General features: G+C 37.8%; 1 protein-coding gene across 1 annotated transcript in view; it reads right to left on the minus strand.

Moving 5' to 3' along the window:
• Positions 1 to 25,569, minus strand: part of LOC124595717 — a 204,880-nt gene that overhangs the window by 24,810 nt on the left and 154,501 nt on the right. Inside the window, exons 2-3 of the mRNA XM_047134584.1 lie at positions 15,127 to 15,303; positions 11,686 to 11,759 (exon numbers count right to left, since the gene is read on the minus strand). Of these exons, the coding sequence (XP_046990540.1) occupies positions 11,686 to 11,759; positions 15,127 to 15,303 (251 nt within the window). The remainder of the gene's footprint in view (positions 1 to 11,685; positions 11,760 to 15,126; positions 15,304 to 25,569) is intronic.

Consider the following 25,569-nt stretch of genomic DNA (forward strand, 5'->3'; position numbering starts at 1 on the left):
TGTTCATGTCAGATTACCGAACGATAACCGATATTACTGAAAAACAAATTTACTTCGAAAAAATCGACAGATGATGGCTGATTACAATACCTATTTGCTTAGTAGCTTAGCACAGTGCACAGTTCTGCACCGAGCGAATAGCGGCGTAAAAGTAAACTTGACCGATCGACTTAAATAAACTGACTCGACGACTGGGAATTCCCCTGTATTTGTCTGCGTTGTAGTGACTTTGTTTTGATTGTAGTTGTTACTGACTGTGCTCTAAGGTAATCTTTGATTAAATCGTCGATCGCCTGTTTTGTTTCGTGTTAGCGACTATTTTCGGTGTGAAATTAATTCTGCTTTGTAATATAAAATGTCGAAACGGTCGTATCCTAGTGGATCTGCAAAAAGGAAAAGAGCTGTACGTCAGAAGGAAGTAACTGAAAAGTAACCAAAATTAAGAGCATATTGTACTACTGCTACTGCGGCAACTTCTGTAAGTAGTAATCACATGACGAGTCGTGTCAATCACAAATTGCGAGAATTTCTGGATGTTCATGTTCTACACCAGTTTCAGAGTTCTACCAATTTAGGAAAAGAGATTGATGAGAAAGCGACTGCTTCTATGATGAAAGTGCAACAACTTCGGTGACTTCACCAACACCGACAACTGCGTCAGTTGAATAACAGTTTTCCAACCCAGAATAAATATCACACGATTCCCCTGATTATTTTCATGAAAATTTTACAGAAAATAATCGCGAAATTTTGATTCGTAAGAGATGTGTATATTTTCAAAATAAAGATTCTGACTTTTCTGAGGCATCCAGAATCTACAAAGATCAGTAACCAGGTATTTCAACCAAGCATTATTTATTCGGAAATTAAAGAACAATGAAAGCGTCGAAAGAACATTATTGTTGTACTCGCTTTCCAAAAATTCTGTATTTTTTTGATACTGATTATTTATCCCTTCCGATGTAGATCTATGCCCTTCGAGTAGATGTAATGATTGGAAGCACATTAATCACGTAATTTTAACACATGAAAACAGCCCAGCACATAAGCAGTCTGTGATGACTTATCTGGAACGAAGTAAAGCAATTGGTAGAATAGATATAAGCATATTATCTCAGCACAGAAAAGAAGTGAATTACTGGAAAAATGTACTTAAAATGATTGTAGCTGTTGTAAAAGTTTTGGCATCGAAATGGCTTCAATTCTGTGCTAAAAATGAAGTCCTATGATCTCTCAACAATGGAAATTATTTGGGTGTGTGGAATTATTAAGTGAATTCGATCCATTTCTTGAAGATCTCTTATAAAAATTTAAGAATCCTGGAAAACGTAACGCTTCTTATTTATCAGCGAATATCTGTAATGAGTTTATTGATGTAAAAGGAAGATGGGTCCTAAAAAGTTATAAATGAAGTTAAATTAGCAAACTATTTTTTCATTAGCTTTGACAGTGTGTTGGATGTGTCTCACATATAATTCGATATGTAAAAGACCACGTTCCTGTTGGAAGGTTCCTGAAATTTATATCTATTAAAAACTATAGATGTGAGTATTTAGCAGAAACCATCTTGAATTTTTTTAGAGAATCATGATATTCCAATAAAAAATTGCAGAGGACAAAGTTACAACAGTACTTCAAATATGTCAGGAAACTCTACTGGTCTATTAGCAAGAATCAAGGAGAAATGTGAATTTGTCACCTTTGTACCATGTATTAAACTTGGTGGGTGTCCAAGATGTTGGGTGTGTATCAGAGGCAACAAAGTTTTCTGTAATGGTTCAGACAGTGTCAACGTTTCGTCGAGCTCTACTCTCCAACAGAATGTATCGACAGAACATTTAGGTTCAAAAAAAGTTGTTAGAAGTCTTCCACAAATCAGATAGTCAGCCCGAGCTGATGCAGTAAGCGCCTTGCATATAGGTCATTAAAAATTATAGAAACTTTGATGTCCATCGCAGAAGATACAGAACAGGCAAGAGAAAATACAGACGAAGCCCTTAGTCTGTCCAGAAAAATGGGAAAGCTAGAATTTATTATAATAACGAGCTCTATATTTGAAAAATAGACAAAACATGTAATTATCTTCAGAAAGAAACATTAATACTGCACATTGCAACTAATTTGTTTGCTTCACTTGATGATTTTATGATTAACCACAGGGATAAATTTGATGGCTTCGAATCGTCCGCCAAAGAAAGAAACCCAGAATTTGATTACAAGGACCTATCTCAAACAAGAAATGTAGAAGCTCACGCCAGAGTTTTTTTGATGGCTCTGCACTGGCAGTCCAACTGAATGGAAAAGAGAAATTTAAAGAAGAAACCTTTCTTCCCATAACTGATACCCTGAGGGTTCATCTAAAATACAGATTAAGTTCGTAAGAGAACATTAGTCAACGTTATGGTTTATTTTTTCGCCCGAAAACTACGAATTCCGAAGAGCTGGGACCAAGTTGCAAAGAATTTGCTGAAATTTATTATGAAGACGTTAACGAACAAGAATTGGAAACGGAGTGTCTGCTTTTAACAGAATACTTGAAAATTATTCATAGTAAAAATAGGGAAGTATTAGCACATTGGAAATATATCACCTTTTGAAAGAAAACAAAATTAAAGACACATTTCCAAATGTAGAAATCACATTGAGAATCTTTTTAAACATGATGTTAACCAAGTGCAGTGCGGAAAGCTCCTTCTTCAAATTGAAAAGAATAAAAAATGAATTAAGAAGTACGTTGCTTCCAGAGAGCTTAACCAGTTTATCGTTGATGTCCATAGAATGTGATATGCTCAAAAATATAGATTCTGAAGAAGTGATTAACGATTTCAACCATCTCAAATCTAGAAGGTACCTCTTCAATCAACATAGATTTTTAACCACTAACCTGTGAATGTTAAAAGAGTTACTTTTGTGGATTATATTGTCTAGAACCTCGCTTACCTACTTTCTTTGTCTATTCTGACAAAATAGTACTCTGTCAAGGTCATAGGGGCCTCATTATCCTAATGTGCCCAGGGTCTCCAATAGGTTGAAGACGGTTCTAGACACCTCAGTCACCTGCAGCTAAGAGCCGGCTGCCATCAGTGGTCAAAATTCTCTTTATATGTCCATGATCCAGCCAGTAATCTGTGCGTGTTACCAGTCTGTGCCAGTCAACAAGTCTGTATCCGTGTTTCATCTGTACCTGTCAGTATGTGCATGTCAATAAGTCGCATACGTTTCAAGAAACTGCATTGAACTATCTACGTTATGCTGTCACACCATGGCGAAATAAGTAGTTTGTTGGTTTCTCATCGCCGTGTTTCTTATTGTGTTTGGAGGCAGAACACAAGTGGCAATGAGTCTGTTTCTCACGTGTGTTCATTCTTGCACTTGTTCTCTCTCTCCGTGTCTTCTGTATAGTGCAAGTGGAGATAAGTCAAACTTTCATATGCTTTGCTATGGGAGGTTCATGTGTCATGTTTATGACTGTTTTCATCACTACTGTTTTCATCACTACTGCAGCTATGGCAACTTCTTCTAGTAACCTGCAACCACTTCTTGGCCACATTGACAGACCAAGCTCTGCTATATCACAGTGTACTGTCACAGTGTTCCGCCACCCAATGATTCTGCTGCAGTTTGGCAAACCGCTGGCCATGGCTCTGCAATCCACTTCACTGCTTTTTGGGGTTGGCAAACTTCTGACAGCCCTGCCTTCTTTTTGGATGATGGACGTGGACACTTGTAACACTTTGTTTTTGTCATGCCTTCTTTTTTCTTATTTTAGTCGTTCTGTTAGCTGGCCTCCTTTTCGGATCCAGCCTACTTCGACCCTTTGTTCTGTTGTTCTGTTTGTTGGCCTCCTTTCCAGGAATGGCCTCCCTGTTCTGTTCGTTGACCACCATTTCTGGACCTACCTCCTCCTTGTGTCAATAAGCCCCCTTTTTTGGGCCCGGCTTCACACTCCTACGCCATCATGTGTTGTCTGTTGTTTTCTTCACATCATTTGTGCACCCATGTCTTGTGTCACCTTTTTCCTTGTGTAGCAATCCATGACATCAGTCTCTGTGTCATTGGTTCAGGATGTCATCCTTGGCCTAGCACCTGACAACATTGTTCATCAGTGCACCCTTTTCTGTTGGGATCCATCTTTGATCACTGTTTTCTGCTCTTTCCAGTCAGTGGGAGGGGGGGGGGGCGGTACTGTTTCTGTTCGTTGAATGCATTGGCGTGTAGCAACAAGCTCCCTAGGTGAAGGAGAAGCCACTGCAATCCCAGTCAGGAAACCTGGCCGCAATGGACAATTCCATCAACAACAACAAGCCTGGAGGCACTTCTGCCTAGCTCTTCTTGCTTCCTGCAACATGAGAGAGTTGCGTATTGGCACCAGAGTAGCGGTTTTCACTCCTCAACTTTCGGAGCAATTTCCTGTTCTGGGTCATGGTCTGACACAGTCTCCCTTCAGTACTCAACAATGTTTTTTCTCCCTCAGCCAGCATCAGTACTACCTCTGGACAGAATCCTTATTGTCTTTGTTGAACCTTTCATATACCCTTTTGGTTGTTGGTCGTTTGATGCTGTCTGCCTTTTATCCTTTTGTTATTTGTTGTCCATATACTGCAGTAGACGCGACCCGTACAGTGCTGTCACATGCTTTTCCTGTCGAAGGCCTCCCTTGTACAGTGAATTTTTGGAAAGCAGTTCAGTTTGGACTCTCGACAGCTTCTGTACCAACACAAGCACCTCTAGGTGCCTCTTGCACCTATGTGGGCGTCTCCTGCACTGATGTGTGCACCTCTCACATCTACTGGCACCTCCAGTACCTATGTAGGGGCCTCCAGGCACTTCTAGAACCAAAGCGTGTGCCTTCTATCTTGCTCCACATGCCTCCAGCACTGAGGTGGATGCCTTCAGGTATTTTCAGCACTGATGTGGGGTGCTCTTACTCTGTTGTGGATGCCTCCTGCGCCTATGTGTGTGCCTTCTACCAGCCACAGGTGCCTCCTGCACCTTCACACGTGCCTCTTACCCTATGCTGGTGCCTCCTGCACCAATACAGGAATCTCACAAACATTGACATGGGCAGCTCCTTTATGGTCATTGGCGTTGCTACCTCCTGATGGCACTTCTTACACTCCCAACAGACACTGTGACTCCCCAGTTTATGGCACCTAGTGGCAACTCCTCCTATGGAGGTGTCACCCAGCAGTACGTTGTGGGAAATTGGGCAGCAGGTCGCTCTTCCCCCAGGGAAGGAGGAGTGTAGTAACCTGTAAGTTACTACATGTTAGTTAGCTGCCTTTACTGCAGCACACATCATGAAGTTCAAGCAGCACACTGTTCAGGAACTCTAGGCCTCCATCAGAGGTTGCCGCTCATGGACCATCGCATGAGTCGCCTACAGTGGGCAAAATGCTCTTAATATGTGTGTGCACCAGCTCTGACCACCAGTCTGTACTTCTCACCAGTTTGTTCCCATCAACAAGTCTGTACCTGTCAGCCTGTACACATCAACAAGTCTTGTATATATCAAGAAATTGTGCTGAACTGTCTATGTTATGCTGTCATGCCATGATCACGTAAATAGTTGTTGTTTCCTTACAACGATGTTTCTTATTATGTTCAGAGTCAGGTCAGTAGCAGTTATCATTACTTATTTATTTATTTATTTATCTCTTTGATCATATACCATACAATGTTCAAGATGATGTCAGATTTGACTTCAATTTAGTGTTTACAAAGAAAAATAATCATGTTTATATGTAGGTCTCTGTGTTAAAAATTACGTGTATTGAAGTTCATGTCCTCACTCCCTGAATTGCAGCAATAGTAGTGTAGATATGCTCTACTATATCTTTCAAATATATTTGTATTTAGTATACATTTTCAATCCTCTGCCAACATGCTGCTCAGTTGTATACCCATATAGCATGTACCAATCTATCACAAACTTTTATTAATTGAAATTACAAATAATTTCCTTTTAATCTGGTGTTATGATTATGTGTGTCACAATTTTATCTGATGTTACTATCATTGCCAGTTAATTTTTTAAAACCTACATTAGTGTGCCCATGTACACATGGTAATGAAAGCACTTTCAATGTTTTAAACAATGATTTACATAACTGTCTAAACCTAATGGCTCTCTTTTGGATTTTGAAAGGCAGTATTGATAACATCAAGGAATTGAGAACTGTGTTCTTAAGAACAAAAAGGAATCAAATACATGTTCTAGAATTGGGAACTTTGACAAGTATGTCAGACCACTACCTCTTTTCCCTTAAAGTAATCCACTCTAAACTTTACTCCCCCCCCTCCCCCCCCCCCCCCCCCCCCTCACTGCCCATTGTACAGTTAAAAGGAGGATGTATGCTATACCTTCTAGGTGCAGTGTTCAAATTATTCTCTTTCCCATATAGTTCTTACACAACTTCTTTATTTTCATCACAATGTGCTTGCAAAATATTTTACCCACTTGTATTTCCACAATCTTTTTCAAAGTTAATGGAATATTTTGTTCCGTAAGTCTATATTATTGCTGTTAAAAATACATTATACACTTTTGATATATATTTCAGTTTAAATTTCTAATTTGATTAACCAGAAGAGCAATGATGTAGTAAAAGGCAGCGAGTACAAAATAAATGCAAATACAAATCTAAGAACTCTGGTCTTGTTTTTGTCAAGACAAATGAATACATGATCAAGAACTGAAAAATGAGAAGTGAGAACTAAGAAATAAAAACCAAATAATAACTTAGAACTGAGGACCAAGAAGTGAGAACTAAGAAACGAGAACTGAGGAACCATTACTGACAATGAGAAGCAAGAACAGGAAACCAGGAACCATGCTTAGTTCTTGAGTACAATGAGAATTCATTGGTAGAAGACTTAGCAGTTTTTGGATTGCCCATCATCAAACAGGGCTGCTGAAGAATTTCCCCAGAATACAAGACCATATTTCAGATGCACATTAAAATATGCATAGTAAGCACTCATTAGTGACTGACTGTTTGTACATTTTTCTAGGGTCTTTGGAAGGCAAGGCTCAGCTTGGAACTGGTGTAGTCTGTATGTTGTCCCAATGTAGGTTAGTTTGTATCCAAATGTTAAGATATTTTCTTCTCTCTTTATTCACAATGGTTGATTTAATGGTGACATCAGTGTAATGCAAGATGAATTTTAACAGGTGGGTCCCTCCCATCCTGGGGTCTGAGTGACCTGACCTTCCTTTTTAACCGTTCCAAATCCATCCCTCCATCCTTCCTCAGGAAGGAACAATTAGTTATGCATGTATGTATTTTTATATGTGTCTATGGGTAATACTTTTATTTCTCCTGAAAATAGACAGTGGCCATAAATTCTGTCTCATAATTTTATAGTTTTCTTGAGAGAATTTGATTTGTGACACAATAAGTTATTTTGAAAGCAATGGAAATTTATTGATACTGTTTTCTTGTTTTGTATTGTGAACAGGTTCATTTAAACCATTTACTGAGGTGGCTTGAAACAGTTTACTACATGTTGGACATTATCATTTTTAGGTGCCTTTACTAATAATGTTGTGTGATCAGCAAACTGTTTTATGTCAATCATCAAGTATATTCAGGTCATTCGCATAAACCAGGAATAAAAAAAGGTCCAATTACTGACACTTGAGGTACTCCATGTTGATAAAAAAGAGGAGAGAGAGATTTGTTGGTTAACAGATGCTATACTCCATGTTGTGTGTATGTGAATTAGATTATCTATGAAATGTATCACTTTTAGGTTGCAGCCTTGCTTGCCTGCTTGATTGTCGACAATTTTGAATTTTTCCCAGACACCTAAGTAAAGACATCATGAACTGTGTAAAAAATTAAGCTGGTATATTTAATTACTCAGAATGTGTACCTGCTGAAGATATTGTACATTTTTATTTAATGGAATACTGTTTCTGTCACTGTATGTTTACTTGTGTAGGTTATAAAATTTCTTAGTTCAGGAAAACTTTGTACCACAACAAAAATGGAGAAAATATCCAAAGAGTGCATTTCTTACACTACTACAAATACTTTGAAGTTAGTTTACCACTATAATGTGCTCTTGGCAGTGAACAATGTTTGCTATCTGTTTCAGATTGGTGAAAAGATACAGAAGTACAAGAGAAGATAGGTGAAAAGATACGGAAGTACAAGAGAACTGTTTGAAGTAGGCAATTACAGCCCAAAACTCTGGAGAAATGCTTACAAACCATTAGGAGGAAGGAGGTATCACAGAGGAAACATGAAACACTTTTTAATACCCTAAGAACCTTAATTAATAAACTAAAGTTAAAGGAAGAAGTTAATTCATTGTCAGGGTTCCCACAGATTTTTACTAATGAAGAAGAATCACAGCCTGTGATAGATGTTTCACAACTGAGTGAATCTTGGTTCCTGTCACTCCCATTGAACTTCAAATGATAGTGAAGTCATACATTCAAATATAATTGTCCAGGCCAAAATGGCTCTTGGGTGTCACCCAACACAACCCTGAACTTCGTGTACGCTTTGCAACCGACATTAAAGTGAGTAGAGCTACTGTTGATGAGTAGAGAAAATACTGAACATTAGCATGTTGAACTGAAAGATATGCCAGCAAGCACTGTATGGTACTTTGATGAAACCAATCTCACTGATAATCCTAGGAAAAAGAAAGCTTTTGCAAAAATAGATTCAAAATAGTCAATAAACATTTGTAATTCCTCCAAGAGCAACTTATCAATAATGTTTGCTGGCAGTGACAAGGGAGAAATCTTGCCTCCATTTGTTTGTGATCTACATGGATAGAAAATGGGCCCAGTGGCTATTTTTAGCCAATTTGCTCTAGTGGATGGTTTGACAGTTGTTCACTAGGCTGATGCTACTGAAATTGGAAAACTTGGAAGGGAAGAAAGTAGTAACCTGTGATGATTTATTCTCACATTTGACAGACTATGTCGTAGGGCTCTACCGTGAGAATTATGTTTCATTCATCTGTTTGCCAGTGAACAGTAGCCACACTACACATTACACAGCCATTGGATGTTTCTGTCATTGAGCCCATAAAAGCAACCTGGAGCCAGATTCTTACAGACTGGAAAAGCAGCAAGTTAGGCTTCAAAGACTTTCTTCCAGAAACAGCATTTACCATTTCTGTTTAGAAGACTAATGTTTATATTGGCAGGTTTCAGAAAGTGCAGCATACATCCAATCAATGTTGTTGAAATTCTCCATCTTCATTCAAGGACATGTGACAAGGATGCAGTAAAGGACACTTTCATTGAAGCCCTCCACAATAAGAGATCTGAATGGACTACTGGTGTTGCCAATAAGAGAGTGAGAAGGAAAATTAGAGTGACTCCCAGTAAAAGTGTGACAGAGATGCTGAAAAAGGTTACAAAGGAAACAGAGAAGAAGTCACAAAAATGAAGATTCTGAAGCTATCCCTCTAAGAGATTCTTTTGAAGATGATCAGAGCAGCATCACCTGTAACATGTGAAGCAGATGATGCCCAGTTAGTAAATAGTCGAAGAAGAGTGGTCCAGAATTTAATGAAGTTGTGTGCACTGTGCAACATATGTGATCTTCAAATATGAAGGGAGATGGATGAATTACTGATTTAAGTGATGATGGAGCTACAGTAAATTCAAGGCAGAAGCCTAAGAAATCATGGAAGTGGCCAGTGTCGAAGATGAAATGGTGTATGATGTTGATGAAATGATTGGCACCATTCAGCCTCCAATACAGATAAGCCAATGTGCTACAGTTGCACTAGAGCTTCGATGTTAGTGGTAATAACTCACAACATAGAGTATATTTTGTGTTAAATCTTTAAACTGTAGACTACTTTGATAATAAAATTTGATTGTGCATACATGAGTGCTGATTTCCTTCATTCTTGCAGTCAAACATTGCTCTAAACCTCTGTAATCCTTTTTTTAAATTTAGATATCTGGTGCAAAGTATTACCAGGGCAGGGGAAACTTTTCTCCACTTAAAAAATAAGTTAAAAATAGAAATAAAAGGTTGTCTTAAGATAAATAAATACAGATTACTTTGCAAAGGTATAATTACTAATAAAATAATTCTGAAAAATAAAAGCATTAAAGAATCACTGTTTTGAACTTAATTTCTTTAAATATCTGTAAAAAGTTGAGCAAAGTAATCCAAGCTGACAGAATATGATAAAGTTCAAAAGTCAAAGAGCAAATACTTTTTTGTAATTCACATAATATTATTCAAATCAATAAATATCTTGTACTACACGTTTTCTAAGGTATATAGCCTATCTTTTCCCACAGGGTTCAAGCTTAACTTCATGTCATCGAATTTGGTTCAGTGGTTCAGCCATGAAAATGTAACAAGACAGAATTACTTCTCTCTCTCTCTCTCTCTCTCTCTCTCTCTCTCTCTCTCTCTCTCTCTCTCTCTCTCTCTCTCTCTCTCTCTCTCTCTCTCTCCCTCTCCCTCCCTCTCTCTCCCTCTCCACATGTGGAAATCCATATGTATATGTGGGTTAACTCTTTGATGATGAAGAAGGAATTGGTCCAAAACCTCAGGTCGTAATCTTTTTTTTTTTTTCTGTCAGTGTTCCTCCCATCCTCTGAGTAGTTATTTATCTTCATATACTGCAGTTGTTCTAACTGTGGATACTATCTATGTGCTCGTCTCTTCATTATTATACGCTTGCCACATTCAACACTGTCATGGATTTGTGCTACACATTGCATGTTATGTATCCTTCAAATATTGTATCCTCTACTCATGCATCCACTTGTCTATCTTGGGTGCTTTATATACACCTTATCATCCTACCCAATTTTCTGTAAAATATTTTCCACAAATTGAATCATTTGCATCTAACTGATAATTCCTTATTTCTAGGCATACTTAATATTTCTATTGAATTTATTGCCCCTTAGTAAAGTAAAAGCTGAAATAATAATATTAATAGGAAAAATGAACACAAATTAAATAACACTCATAAAGCAGTGCTTCACACACTACACATATATTTATGGGTGATGAGCAATTTGCTGAGTAGCGCTGATTGTATGTGCTTTGTTCATAGGTATTTCTAATGACCTTTATACAGTCAGTATTTATATTCTATAGCTCAAACTCTATGTTTAGATAATATGTGAAGTTTGTATTTTTTATCTCTGTATGTGATTGTTAATTAGCATTTATTGATTGTATTTTTGATTATTAATTTGTATTTTAACCTTTTCATGTGAATGTCAATGACATGAATATAATAATGAATTTAATATTTCGACATTGACATGCTATCAGGCAATAATGGACCTATGGAATATGTTTCACAATAAATAAGAAGGCCCTATAAAGTTACTTTCATCCATTGCACTTTTCTATTTCAAAATGAAAGAAAAGCTATATCAGCTGAAGTTGAGTGCATAAAGACATTCTTACAGTAGCTATTAACAATCTACAGCAATAGCTTAGTATAATTATGAGGGACTGTGCAATGGAGATCGTACTGCAGAAATGATCTGTTGTAATTGGGACTAACAACAACCAAAATAGAGGCCATACACAACTCAGAAGAGCTACTGAGTCTCTTGCAGATGTCAGCCTGTACTGTAGTGTCATTACCTAGGAGCTGAGAAATTTGTGGGTTACATTATTTTCCAAACTACGGCATTCAATAAACAGTAAATGTGGGAAGTTAACTTACCTTGCCATATCTGGCCATGTAATTTTCAACAACACTTTTGGCACAGTTATAGTCAAGTGTGCAGTCCTGGTAAGCTGCAAAGAAGATGAAAACATACTATGTATGACAGAGGTAAGAAACAGTGTACAAAAATTAACTTGAGAAATTTAGTACTTTGTAAAGCTACAGGTCATGAACTTCATATTAGTGAACTGCACAAATTGTTGCTGAGTCTTTAAAAATGCCTTATAGTATCTTTTGTAGAATATTATTTATAACACTCAAATTCTTATTGCAAGTTAATTGATTTGATTCTGGATTAATATTGGAAAGTTCTGCAGCTTTGTTATTAATCAGAACTACGGTTTTATTATTACCTAATATATTTTCTACATCTGAAAAATTATAGATTATGTGAAAAATCCAAACAATTTGATGTTCAGATTCCATGTTAAATAATTGGTCTTCCCATTATGTATGTATAGGTTTGGGTCTTATATTTCCTGACTAATAGCTTGTAAGAAGTTGTGGATGTGCCACATGCAACGGAACTGTATCATGTAAAATAGTCTTGTGCCTATTGAAACCTTGTAGTACATTACATTACATTAATACTTGTTCCATAGATCATGAATACAACATTTCATAAGACACACACACACACACACACACACACACACACACACACACACACACACACACACACACACACACACACACACACACACACAATATACAGCATCTCGGCTGGAGTTGGTGGTCATGTGGTGTACTTGCTTTTTTTGTTTTGTATGTGAAATGAATGTATTGCAACGTTACTGTGAATGAACTAGCAACAGACTTCTGTTCAAAGCCTATAATTATCAATGGCGTTATGACATTTACTGATCAGGTTTGTATATTCTGTGTTTTCTCAAAATTTAGTGAGAGTCCATTAGCAGAGAACTACTTAATAACTTTCCGAAAGGAATTATTTATAGTTTCCTCAGCTGATTCTTTTTTGTTAGTTGTGATTACCATACTTGTATTATTAGCAAAATGAACTGTAAGTTCTCTCTGAACTACTCTGCCACTACAGCTTGTGACACAGGCAGTCCGTAAAAGCATCAGAGTGCCATGTTTGGTCCATCTTTGATAATTAACTTCACACAAATTCTGCATCTATATTCATAATGGTGCTGTGAGCTTCTAGAAATCGAGGATGTGCTAACTCCTAGATATTACACATTCCCATACTTGATGGAAATTCTCATAGCCTCGGCATTAAGCATTAATATGATCCAAACACTCTCTCTCTCTCTCCATCAGTCATCTGATGATTATGAACTCAAATGTTTCATAGGATTCCTTTAGCTGATTTCATTGTGGTCATTTTCAATAAAAATAAGGTAAGAGGAAAAACACAACACACACTTGATGAAAATTACACATTTGTTTCATTTCGAATGCAGAAAATTGGATGCTCTATTTCTGACATACATTTTGACCCCGAGCTCAAGCACAGAATAATGCACCTAATATATCACGTTTTCAGAAACTGGCTTCTGTGTGTCTCCAAGGTGGACAGTTCTTTATGCCCATTGACAAACTCAACAAGAACTGTTCACTTTTGGGCCATGGAGTACCAAATTGCTTAATACGTTCTTCAGTATGACTCAAAGGACCTCAGTGTCGGCTATACCACACAGACCATTTGGATTGTTCCACTTAATACTAGTTTTCTTGCACCCATCATCTTCCAGGAATTGACATCTTTCAACATATTTCCCCCTCTCTTTTTCCATTATCAGCTTTCATATTTAAAAATTTATTTTATGTATTTAATTTTTACTTTTACATTTTTGTTATCACTCCCTCTCTCTTTTCATCCTGTTCTTAATTGCACTAATCATTTCTCTTCCTCTTAGCCCACATTTTTACTTCTCACTGTATCTGCACTGAAGAAGGCACAGTATTTATCAATGTACTATAAATGAACTAATCTCTCTGATGCACCCCTTCCTCCACCGCTTCTCATCGTCTTGTCTCCACAACTGGTGGGCCCTTTTCATCTTGGGATCTGAGTGGCCTAGCCTTAATTGTTGACCTTCATCAGCCAATAGCTCTGAAAGCTAAAATAGTGTATGTACTTTTATATGTGTCTGTTGACAATACTGAAATTTAGTACCTGAATGTTTACAGATTGCTGGCCAATACTTACTGGCTAGCAGTCTGTAAACATTCTTGTAGTTATCTCAAATGCAGTTCCCTTTTGATACAATTAACTCCACTCCTCTGATATCTAATGTATGGTTCAGAGTAAAAGAACTGCGATCTGAAAAAGCAAATATTTTTTTAGTCTGTGCAGTGTTGCCAGTGATACCTTAGCTACACCTCTTGGTATTTACCTAGATCTGAAACTAATATGGAAAAGTAACACAGACTACATATGTACAAAATTAGTTATTTTCCAGCTAAACTTAGGACTTGTGTAAGTAACAATTTATTGAACAACTCTTCATACAACCTCTTCTGCAGTCTCTAAATATAGAGTAGGGTTGTGGGATATTTCCCTGGAATCAAAAATAATTTTATTTGGCAAGAAAAGGCAGTCACATGCTTCTCTGCAATGAGAAACCATGAATTTTCAGGGCATATTAAAAAAAATAAATAAAAGAACAGGAAGCACTGACTGCTACATCTCTTTATATACTTGGTTGTTGCATACCAAGGAGAAGCTGCAGGAGCATAAACAACAACAGTCTATATGTAAGCAATACACATGTCACAGGCAGATGATCAGCTGCAACATCTAAAAAGACTCATAACTTTTCTAAGTATCAGTACACACGAATAAAATTTTTATCATGCTGCCAAAACAAGAACACAGTGTGTCACCAAATGATTTCACAAACTCCATACAAAGATGGCTTGATGAAAAAGCATTTTATCTGCTATCAAAGAATCTGAAACATGTGACAAAGGTGAACTTAACTATTAAAGTTGCATAAGTTCAATAGTTAATTTTACTGATGTGTTTTAGTAATGTATTTATGGTCTACTCTGTATAGCACCTTTCATTTCTCAATGGATGTATTGTCTAGCAGTGCTCTGTACCATGCATTTGTATTTAATGTTTATTATGTATATTGCCTATAGCTCATTTATATTAATATGTTGTTAACATACATTTCTCAGAATAAAAAATATTTTGTGGGATTCATGCAACATATTGGAAATTTTAATCACTTTTTCAGAATATCACATGTGAGGACACTTTCTAAAGTTTAAAAGCTTATACAATATAATAAACCAAATAATAATATTTATGGGCAGAATTGATATCCGTTACCGTAGATTATCTGCTGTTGCATTAGAATACATTTGGTATTCCAAAGTTAGTTGTGAACAGATGCATAAAAGCTGAAAACTCTTATAGTTGTGGCCTGCATTCAGTTATGGTCCATTGGTGTTGAACATTACCTCCATCACGTTCTGGTTCATCCTCTGGTAGTACTATTTTTCCAGCTGCTGCCCAGTATACTCGTGATATGTAGAACGGTCCACAGTAGCCACGTGAGCATCCAGCAGATGTGTCACAGCTGGTTGCTGCATGGCATAGGCATCTCGAGCAGATTGCATCCAAGTTTGACACATAAACTGAAATGAGCAGAATGAAATTCTGAGTCTCTTTTGTTATGTCTTTGATACACAAGATAAAACACATGTATGTCATTAATTTGTGAAACTTTCTGAAACTTATTTTTAATTCAAAGGTGATGATTGCAAACTTGAATCTATGAAGATTTTGAAAGCTGTGGCTTTCTCTACATTTTCAGACAAATGAGACTTGATTCTTAAAAACAGTAAGGAGTGCAGTTGACACAATAATTTGTTTGTAATTCATACCTGATCAACATCAGAGAATGAAATATGGTAAGATGGTGATTTATATCTTTAGCTCCAAAATCTAACCACTCCAAACCATCAAATCACAGACAAAATATTGCTTCTGTCTTGTTCTACTCATTCAAATGGAAATTTATACAAAAAAACTGGATAGCAGTTTCATAATCCATTCCCTCTATTGTGTACAAACCTGTAAAGCAAATGTTTGAAACTACCAAAAATATATATCATTTTTGTTTGGGAGGAATATGATTTATTAAGTGACTTTTCCTCCTCCCCCCCCCTGCCCCCCATGAACCATGGACCTTGCTGTTGGTGCTGAGGCTCCCGTGCCTCAGCGATACAGATGGCCGTACCGTGGGTGCAATCACAACGGAGGGGTATCTGTTGAGAGGCCAGACAAATGTGTGGTTCCTGAAGAGGGGCAGCAGCCTTCTCAGTAGTTGCAGGGGTAACAGTTTGGATTATTGACTGATCTGGCCTTGTAACCCTAACCAAAACGGCCTTGCTGTGCTGGTACTGCGAACGGCTGAAAGCAAGGAGAAACTATAGCCGTAATTTTTCCCGAGGACATGCAGCTTTACTGTATGGTTAAATGATGATGGCGCCCTCTTGGGTAAAATATTCCGGAGGTAAAATAGTCCCCCATTCAGATCTCTGGGTAGGGACTACTCAAGAGGACGTCGTTATCAGGAGAAAGAAAACTGGCGTTCTGCGGATCGGAGCGTGGAATGTCAGATCGCTTAATCGGGCAGGTAGGTTAGAAAATTTAAAAAGAGAAATGGATAGATTAAAGTTAGATATAATGGGAATTAGTGAAGTTCGGTGGCAGGAGGAACAAGACTTTTGGTCAGGTGAATACAGGGTTATAAATACAAAACCAAATAGGGGTAATGCAGGAGTAGGTTTAATAATAAATAAAAAAATAGGATTGCAGGTAAGCTACTACAAACAGCATAGTGAATGCATTATTGTGGCCAAGATAGACACGAAGCCCACGCCTACTACAGTAGTACAAGTTTATATGCCAACTATCTCTGCAGATGATGAAGAAATTGATGAAATGTATGATGAGATAAAAGAAATTATTCAGGTAGTGAAGAGAGATGAAAATTTAATAGCCATGGGTGACTGGAATTCAGTAGTAGGAAAAGGGAGAGAAGGAAACATAGTAGGTGAATATGGATTGGGGTAAAGAAATGAAAGAGGAAGCCGTCTCGTAGAATTTTGCACAGAGCATAACTTAATCATAGCTAACACTTGGTTCAAGAATCATAAAAGAAGGTTGTACACATGGAAGAATCCTGGAAATACTAGAAGGTATCAGATAGATTATATAATGGTAAGACAGAGATTTAGGAACCAGGTATTAAATTGTAAGCCATTTCCAGGGGCAGATGTGGACTCTGACCACAATCTATTGGTTATGAGCTGTAGATTAAAACTGAAGAAACTTCAAAAAAGTGGGAATTTAAGGAGATGGGATCTGGACAAACTGATTAAACCAGAGGTTGTACAGAGTTTCAGGGAGAGAATAAGGGAACAATTGACAAGAATGGGGGAAAAAATACAGTAGAAGAAGAATGGGTGGCTCTGAGGGATGAAGTAGTGAAGGCAGCAGAGGATCAAGTAGGTAAAAAGACGAGGGCTAGTAGAAATCCTTGGGTAACGGAAGAAATATTGAATTTAAATGATGAAAGGAGAAAATATAAAAATGCAGTAAATGAAGCAGGCAAAAAGGAATACAAACGTCTCAAAAATGAGATCGACAGGAAGTGCAAAATGGCTAAGCAGGGATTGCTAGAGGACATATGTAAGGATGTAGAGGCTTATCTCACTAGGGGTAAGATAGATACTGCCTACAGGAAAATTAAAGAGACCTTTGGAGAAAAGAGAACCACTTGTATGAACATCAAAAGCTCAGATGGAAACCCAGTTATAAGCAAAGAAGGGAAAGCAGAAAGGTGGAAGGAGTATATAGAGGGTCTATACAAGGGCGATGTACTCGAGGACAATATTCTGGAAATGGAAGAGAATGTAGATGAAGATGAAATGGGAGATACAACAATGTGTGAAGAGTTTGACAGAGCACTGAAAGACCTGAGTCGAAACAAGGCCCCGGGAGTAGACAACATTTCATTGGAACTACTGACGGCCTTGGGAGAGCCAGTCCTGACAAAACTCTACCATCTGGTGATCAAGAAGTATGAGACTGGCAAAATACCCTCAGACTTCAAAAAGAATATAATAATTCCAATCCCAAAGAGAGCAGGTGTTGACAGATGTGAAAATTACCGAACAATCAGTTTAATAAGCCACAGCTGCAAAATACTAACGCGAATTCTTTACAGACGAAGGAAAAACTAGTAGAAGCCAACCTTGGGGAAGATCAGTTTAGATTCCGTAGAAATATTGGAACATGTGAGGCAATACTGACCTTACGACTTATCTTACAAGAAAGATTAAGGAAAGGCAAACCTACGTTTCTAGCATTTGTAGACTTAGAGAAAGCTTTTGACAATGTTGACTGGAATACTCTCTTTCAAATTCTAAAGGTGGCAGGGGTAAAATACAGGGAGCAAAAGGCTATTTACAATTTGTACAGAAACCAGATGGCAGTTATAAGAGTTGAGGGACATGAAAGGGAAACAGTGGTTGGGAAGGGAATGAGACAGGGTTGTAGTCTCTCCCCGATGTTATTCGATCTGTATATTGAGCAAGCAGTAAAGGAAACAAAAGAAAAATTCGGAGTAGGTATTAAAATCCATGGAGAAGAAATAAAAGCTTTGAGGTTCGCCGATGACATTGTAATTCTGTCAGAGACAGCAAAGGACTTGGAAGAGCAGTTGAATGGAATGGACAGTGTCATGAAAGGAGGATATAAGATGAACATCAACAAAAGCAAAATGAGGATAATGGAATGTAGTCAAATTAAGTCAGGTGATGCTGAGGGAATTAGATTAGGAAGTGAGACACTTAAAGTAGTAAAGGAGTTTTGCTATTTGAGGAGCAAAATAACTGATGATAGTTGAAGTAGAGAGGATATGAAATGTAGACTGGTAATGGTAAGGAAAGTGTTTCTGAAGAAGAGAAATTTGTTAACATCGAGTATAGATTTAAGTGTCAGGAAGTCGTTTCTGAAAGTATTTGTATGGAGTGTAGCCATGTATGGAAGTGAAACATGGATGATAAATAGTTTGGACAAGAAGAGAATAGAAGCTTTCAAAATGTGGTGCTACAGAAGAATGCTGAAGATTAGATGGGTAGATCACATAACTAATGAGGAGGTATTGAATAGAATTGGGGAGAGGAGGACTTTCTGGCACAACTTGACAAGAAGAAGGGACCGGTTGGTAGGACATGTTCTGAGGCATCAAGGGATCACAAATTTAGCATTGGAGGGCAGTGTGGAGGGTAAAAATCATAGAGGGAGACCAAGAGATGAATACACTAAGCAGACGTAGGTTGCGGTAAGTACTGGGAGATGAAGAAGCTTGCAGAGGATAGAGTAGCATGGAGAGCTGCATCAAACCAGTCTCAGGACTGAAGACCACAACAACAACAACAAGTGACTTTTATCAGTTACATGACCTTACAACAGCTTCAGAGATGAAGAGGAGTTTGTATCTTTAAGAATGAAATTTTCTTCTTCAGGGGGTACATACTTTCATGTAAGAGGATACAGGGAAAGCAGTTTATCTGTTATTTATTGCAATACACAGTCTAATAGTAAGAAAAGAAATGGCCAAGGATTTTTTTTTATTATATCATTGCCGAGAAACCTTACCTTTCAGGTGACATCGACATCTCATTGGCAGTGTGAACAGAAACAGGGAAAGTGTGTGGAGAACAGTTCAGTCGGATATTTTGAGAATGACACTTTGAGCCTAGAAGCTTGAAGGTTATGGGTCAGCAATTGATTTAGGAAAGTAAGGAGAATTAAGGTTTGATGTCCTATTAATAACGAGATTATTTTGAACAGAGCACATGCTCAGATTAAATGACAAAGGGGTAGGAAAGGTTCAAGGTGGACAACTGATGGGGATTTGACCCTTGTCCCTCCAAAATGTGTTTCACCAAAGCACCACATCACTCAGTGATTGATGAGGGAGAGACTGAGTGAGGTATGTGAAAACTGTGGAGAAGCTGATGCCATCAGTTTGTTGGTACTGTAAGTGTGCCAACAGTTGACAGAACTATTGAATGAATTAGTTGTGTTTGGGAAACGTCAACCAAGTTAGGGACAGAGATAAAATATGAGACAGGTGTTTTTGGTAAACATAGAAATGATATGTGGTTCATATTCCTATATGAGCTGCAGTGCAGATAAAGCTTCATACAGTGTGATGATGACAAAGATCTTCACAACTTTTGTTTTTGAAGTATTTTGACATTGTCAACCAGGAGATACACAAGCTGTTGTAATTTATTTTTTATGTTAAGGATTAAAAACCCATTAAGACTACATCTGAAATAGTCTTTATTTGGATTGATTACTAGTTTCTGCTAACAATTTAGCCATCTTTAGACCTAACATAGTTGTTTAAATTCTCCTGCTGCCTGAGTTGACACATTTATCAAGTTTGTTGACTTTTCAGCGAGGAGATATGTGATCTCTTGCAAATTTGTTTTATTATGTTAGGGATTAAAAGCCCATGAAGTCAAGATTGCACATGAAATCTTCTCTATTTGGACATTACTAATTTCAGCTAACAATCTAGTCATCTTCAGACTTACGTAGGTGTTTGAATTCTCATGCCACCTGACTTGACATGTTTATCAAGTTTGTTGACATTGTGAAGCAGGAGAAGGTTTAAGGTGGCAGGGGTAAAACGCAGGGAGTGAATGGCTATTCACAATTTGTTCAGAAACCAGATGGCAGTTATAAGAGCCGAGGGGCATGGAAGAGAGGCAGTGGTTGAGAAGGGAGTGCCTATCTCTGATGTTATTCAGGCTGTATACTGAGCAAGCACTAAAGGAACTAAAAGAAAATTTTCGAGTAGGAATTAAAATACAGGGAGAAGAAATAAAAACCTTTAGGTTTGCTTATGACATTGTATTTCTGTCAGAGATGGCAAAGAACTTGGAAAAGCAGTTGAACAGAATTGACAATGTCTTGAAAGGAGGATGCAAGATCAACTTCAAAAAAGCAAAATGAAGGTAATGGAATGCAATCAAATTAAACCAGGTGATGCTGAGGGAATTAAATTAGGAAATGAGACACTTAAAGCAATAGATGAGTTTTGATATTTGGGCAGCAAAATAACTGATGATAATTGAAGAAGAGAGGATATAAAATGTAGCCTGGCAATGGCAAGCAAAGTGTTTCTGAAGAAGAGAAATTTGGTACCACTGAGTATAGATTTAACTGTTAGGAAGTCTTTTCTGAAAGTATTTGTATGGAGTCTAGCCAGGTACGGAAGTGAAACATAGATGATAAACAGTTTAGACAGGAAGAGAATAGAAGCTTTGGAAATGTGGTGCTGCAGAAGAATGCTGAAGATTAGATGGGTAGATCATGTAACTAATGAGGAGGTAATGAATAGAATTGGGTAGAAGAGGAATTTGTGGCACAACTTGACTAGAAGAAGGGATCAGTTGGTAGCATACATTCTGAGGCATCAAGGCATCATCAATTTAGTACTGGAGGGAAGCGTGCAGGGCAAAAATTGTCGAATGAGACCAAGAGATGAATACACTAAGCAGATTCAGCAGGCTGTAGGTTGCAGTATTTGCTTGGAGATGAAGAGGCTTGCACGGGATAGAGTAGCATGGAGAGCTGCATAAAACCAGTCTTTGAAATGAAGACCACAACAACAATAGCATTAAAAAAATTGTTTTTTACTCATGAGTCAATCCATGTGAAATCAGTCATTAAAAATAAATTTCAACATTGATGATTTAGAATTTTGTAATTTTTTGTCATTTTATTCTATCCTTAAAAATACAGTATTATAAAAAATTAAATTTTTTTTGGACATTTGGTTTTTGAGTTATTAATTTTTAAAATTTACGAAATTGTGCATCTTTTGCCACATTTTCAAACCTTAAAATGCCCATGTATAAAAAAGTATCTGATGTACAGAACTTAAATTTACAGTGTTTCATTCAGATTACTATAAGCTTTAAAATATGTGCCGCCGGTACATGGTCAAATTTTTTAAATTCTGAAAATTTCTAAATCAGATTTTTTGTTTTGAAAATATTAATCATCCACTATTTGTTAGTGTGTGTGCCAAATTCCAAGATGGTATTCCAAAGGGAACATATGAAAATATTTTTATTTTACTGCAATGCCAGTTGACAGTTGTACCTCAACTGCTCATGGTTTGCAAGCTGCTTTATAAAACTAAAAGGAAATTAGTGAGTGCTAATTAAGCAGTTTATCATTGTAAAATTGTACTAAACTATGCCATATAACAGTTAACATAAGTTATGGAAAGGATAGTATGCCTTTTACATAGCTTTTAATTTACTTGTAGTTCATATTACAAAGGCTATTCGGAAAGTAAGGAATGATAGGTCAAGAAATAGAAACCACAGTGAAAATAAAAACTGTTTCATTTGCAACAGTTAGCTGCAACTTCCAGCTACTTATCTCCATAGTCGCCGATCCGACTTAGATGTTTGTCATAGTGTTGTACCAACTTTCCAATTACCTCATTATAAAAGGCACCTGCCAGTGCTTTCTGCCAGTTCTGTACACTGGCCTACAGCTCATTGTCTGTGCAAAAATGTTGTCTTCATAGCCAGCAGTTCATGCGAGCAGAGATGAAACTCAGAGGGAGACAATTACAGGCTGTATTGTGGGTAATCAAACATTTCCAATTGAAAACGATGCAGGAGCATCTTCATTGACCCTGCAGAATGCAACTTAGAATTGTCTTTAAGAAGAAAACACACCATTGTTATGTAATGTTGGCTGCATAGCTTCAGGCAAAATTTCTCACCAGGCCCTTGTACTTGGTGGTAGACACTATTGTTCTAGGTATCTTAATGTGTTCCCTGTGTGTTCAGAACTAAAAAGCACAACGTAACATGATCAACAGGCATACTTGAGACACTTCCCAACAGACCTGTGTGAAAGTTCATCGGATTTCAATATGGTTTCCATTTCTTCCTTACTTTCTGAGTAACCCTCGTATTATACAACAACAGATAAAGTATATTACCAATATATAATAAGACAAAAACATTCATTTCTATTGACTGTAATTCACTTCAGAAGAGATGAATTGCTGAGATAATATCAGCAAAGCACTGGTAAGGGAAAGAGGAGCAAGTTGGCCCATGCAGGTATCACGTATTAAGCACATATGGTCAGGGAATAAAGTGGCAGAAAAGTGCCAGTATCATGATTTAAAATGATTAATCACCCAATAAAATGTTGAAAGGCACATGTTGGAATATGTCAGGTATCAAGCACAGCAATCAAAGTGGAATATTGTACTTACCATATTCCAACATGTGCCTTTCAGTGCTTTATTGAGCAATTAAGTATTTTTCATCATACCAATGGTACATTTTACACTTTGTCACCTAAAGATATTCATTAGAATGAATCTAGTGGCTTAATAAATGAACCTAAAATAAAAATTAATGTGTGGTTTTCTTAACACAGATATTAATTGGTTGTGATAATTCCAATTCTCTGAGTGCAGTAAAGCGTAAATGCCATTAGTCAATTTTTCTATGTGACAAATGGTGAGTGATATTATTGGGAGATGCTAGAAGACATGAAATTAAAATGCTTGGATAATTATTTTGATGACAGGGTCATCCACAGTGCTAATTTTAAGGAACATCTTAAACACTTGAGGCAAGTGTTGGGCCACATGAGAGAGGCAGTCTTGACAGTCAAGCCAATCAAGATGACACTGACTCAAGAGCGAAATTTCGTTCTTGGGACATGTTGTGTCTGTAAGAGGGGTCAGCACCCATCAGTCTGGGACTGCCACTATTTATAAATTCACAGAACCCCAGAACAAAAAGGAAATAGAACAGTTTATCAGGAAAATGAACTTCTTTAGGTAATTTGTGGCCAACTTTGCTCAGTTAGCAGCTCCACTCAACCAGAGGTAGCAGAAAGGTGAAAAGTTCAGGTGGGGTGATTCCCAATAAGCTGCTTTTGATTCCCTGAAATGCGAACTCAGTAATGCCCCAGTGTTTGGAACCTGCAATTTCAATCCAGCTTTCGTGGTCCAAATGGATGGCCCCAATTTAGGTATCAGTGTTTTACTCAAAGAGCAAGAAGGTGAGTGCTGGCCCTGTTTGGACCCAAAGTTCACTATTCTGTGTACAAGTTGGAAGCTCTGGCAGTGTTACTTATGCTAGAGAGGTTCAAGAGTACAAGAAGTTTAAGCTAGAAACAGATAATCAGCCTTCAATTTGGGTCTTAGCCTGGCGATATAAGACAGGTACATTTGGCAGTATGTATTTCGGCTTCCCAGTTTGATGTGGTATATGTAAAAGGGTATCAAAATCAAGTGCATGATATGCTTTGCCAGATATTCAGTCAGTAAGGGAAAGAGATTGCGGAAAGTGGGCAGGAGGCATTGACATCTGTGAATGGAGTAAGGTGCTGGATTCCCAAGTGGCCACCACTGTCCTGACCAAGATTCCGTCCTTGTTTTATGATCTTAATGAGGAGCAACAAAAAGATGATTGAATCAGTTAGTATTCGAAGGGAGTTGGAGAAATGATGCCCAGTGAGTGGTTATTTGCTGGAAAAGAGCATATTATGTTACTAAACTAGGTATGATGGAAAACCTAAGATCTGCCTCCCCAAGAGTTTGGTAGCATGCATCTTTAGTTACTTCCATCAATCACTCTGTGGTGGGCATTTAGCGTGCCAGAAAACAATAATGAAAATCAGATGGCACCTAACATGGTATGAGTGCTGAAATACAGAAACTGCTGCTGGGAATGCAAGCAGAGGAAACCAGATATTAACAACAGAAGGGTCTCTTCCATTTCACCAGGGAGTTTTGACCTCTGGACATGTTGTTCATTAACTATTTAGGTCCTCTTCCATCCACTAAAGGCAGCAACTGATTAGCATTGGTAATTGTGGATCTATTCACGAATTTCATGTGGCTGACTCCAACCAAGGGGATCACAAGTATGTTGAGCATTAACATTTGTCAGCAAGATTTGTGAGTTTTGGGCTAGCAATAACACAGCTGTGCTCTCCTCGTGGGAGTTCTGGGTGTTCTGCTGTAACAATGGTCTAATCACACATAACAATCATGCCTTATTACCCCCACCCCCCTTTGCTGAATGCATGAATAGGAACTTAAATTCCACTCTAATAATTTATCATTCTTTGCTGCAAAAGAGGTGGGATAGCTTCATGAACTGGCTTGGTCTGCCGTTCAACACCAATTGCCACAAAACAGACTAGATAACCCCAGCCAAGCTGATGTTTTCATTTGAAATTAACTCTCCATTAAGTAGTGACATACTACCAGAGCGTGTTGATCCCAAAGAGAGAAATATTATCTTCACACACAAGAGATAAGCACAGAATTATAATAGGGGATGGCAGACAGCATCAGTGACAATGGCAGAAATGGTTTACAGAAAAATCATGTGGTGTCAGAACAAGAGCACACAAGACATGACTCGGAAGATGCTTCCACATGCGAGATTGATATGGTCCCCTCCCCGGTGAGCTTCTTGACCGAGGACATGCAAACACACAGGAAGGTTTGAACCACTTAAGTTAGGAAGTACAGAGAAGGGGGTCCATGTGTAATGTTGTGTGAAGCTGGTGGGAGGGTGTGTCCCCCCAACCCTAGTCTTCACCTATGGGGAGGGGGAGGAGATTGATACAAACATATTGGTTTCTCTCCCAGGTCAGCTACACTGGTACAAGGAGTTACACGTCCTGCTTGTAGTGTGGGAGTGCACACACTGCAGTCTGGGATTGTTTTAAGTGGCAAGCAAGAATGGAATGGGGGTCTTATTTTTACTTTTGAGAAGAAAGCAGAGTGTATGCCGATCAGTGTAGGAGGA

The sequence above is a fragment of the Schistocerca americana genome, chromosome 2 (assembly GCF_021461395.2).
Source record: "Schistocerca americana isolate TAMUIC-IGC-003095 chromosome 2, iqSchAmer2.1, whole genome shotgun sequence".
NCBI classification, from domain to species: domain Eukaryota; kingdom Metazoa; phylum Arthropoda; class Insecta; order Orthoptera; family Acrididae; genus Schistocerca; species Schistocerca americana.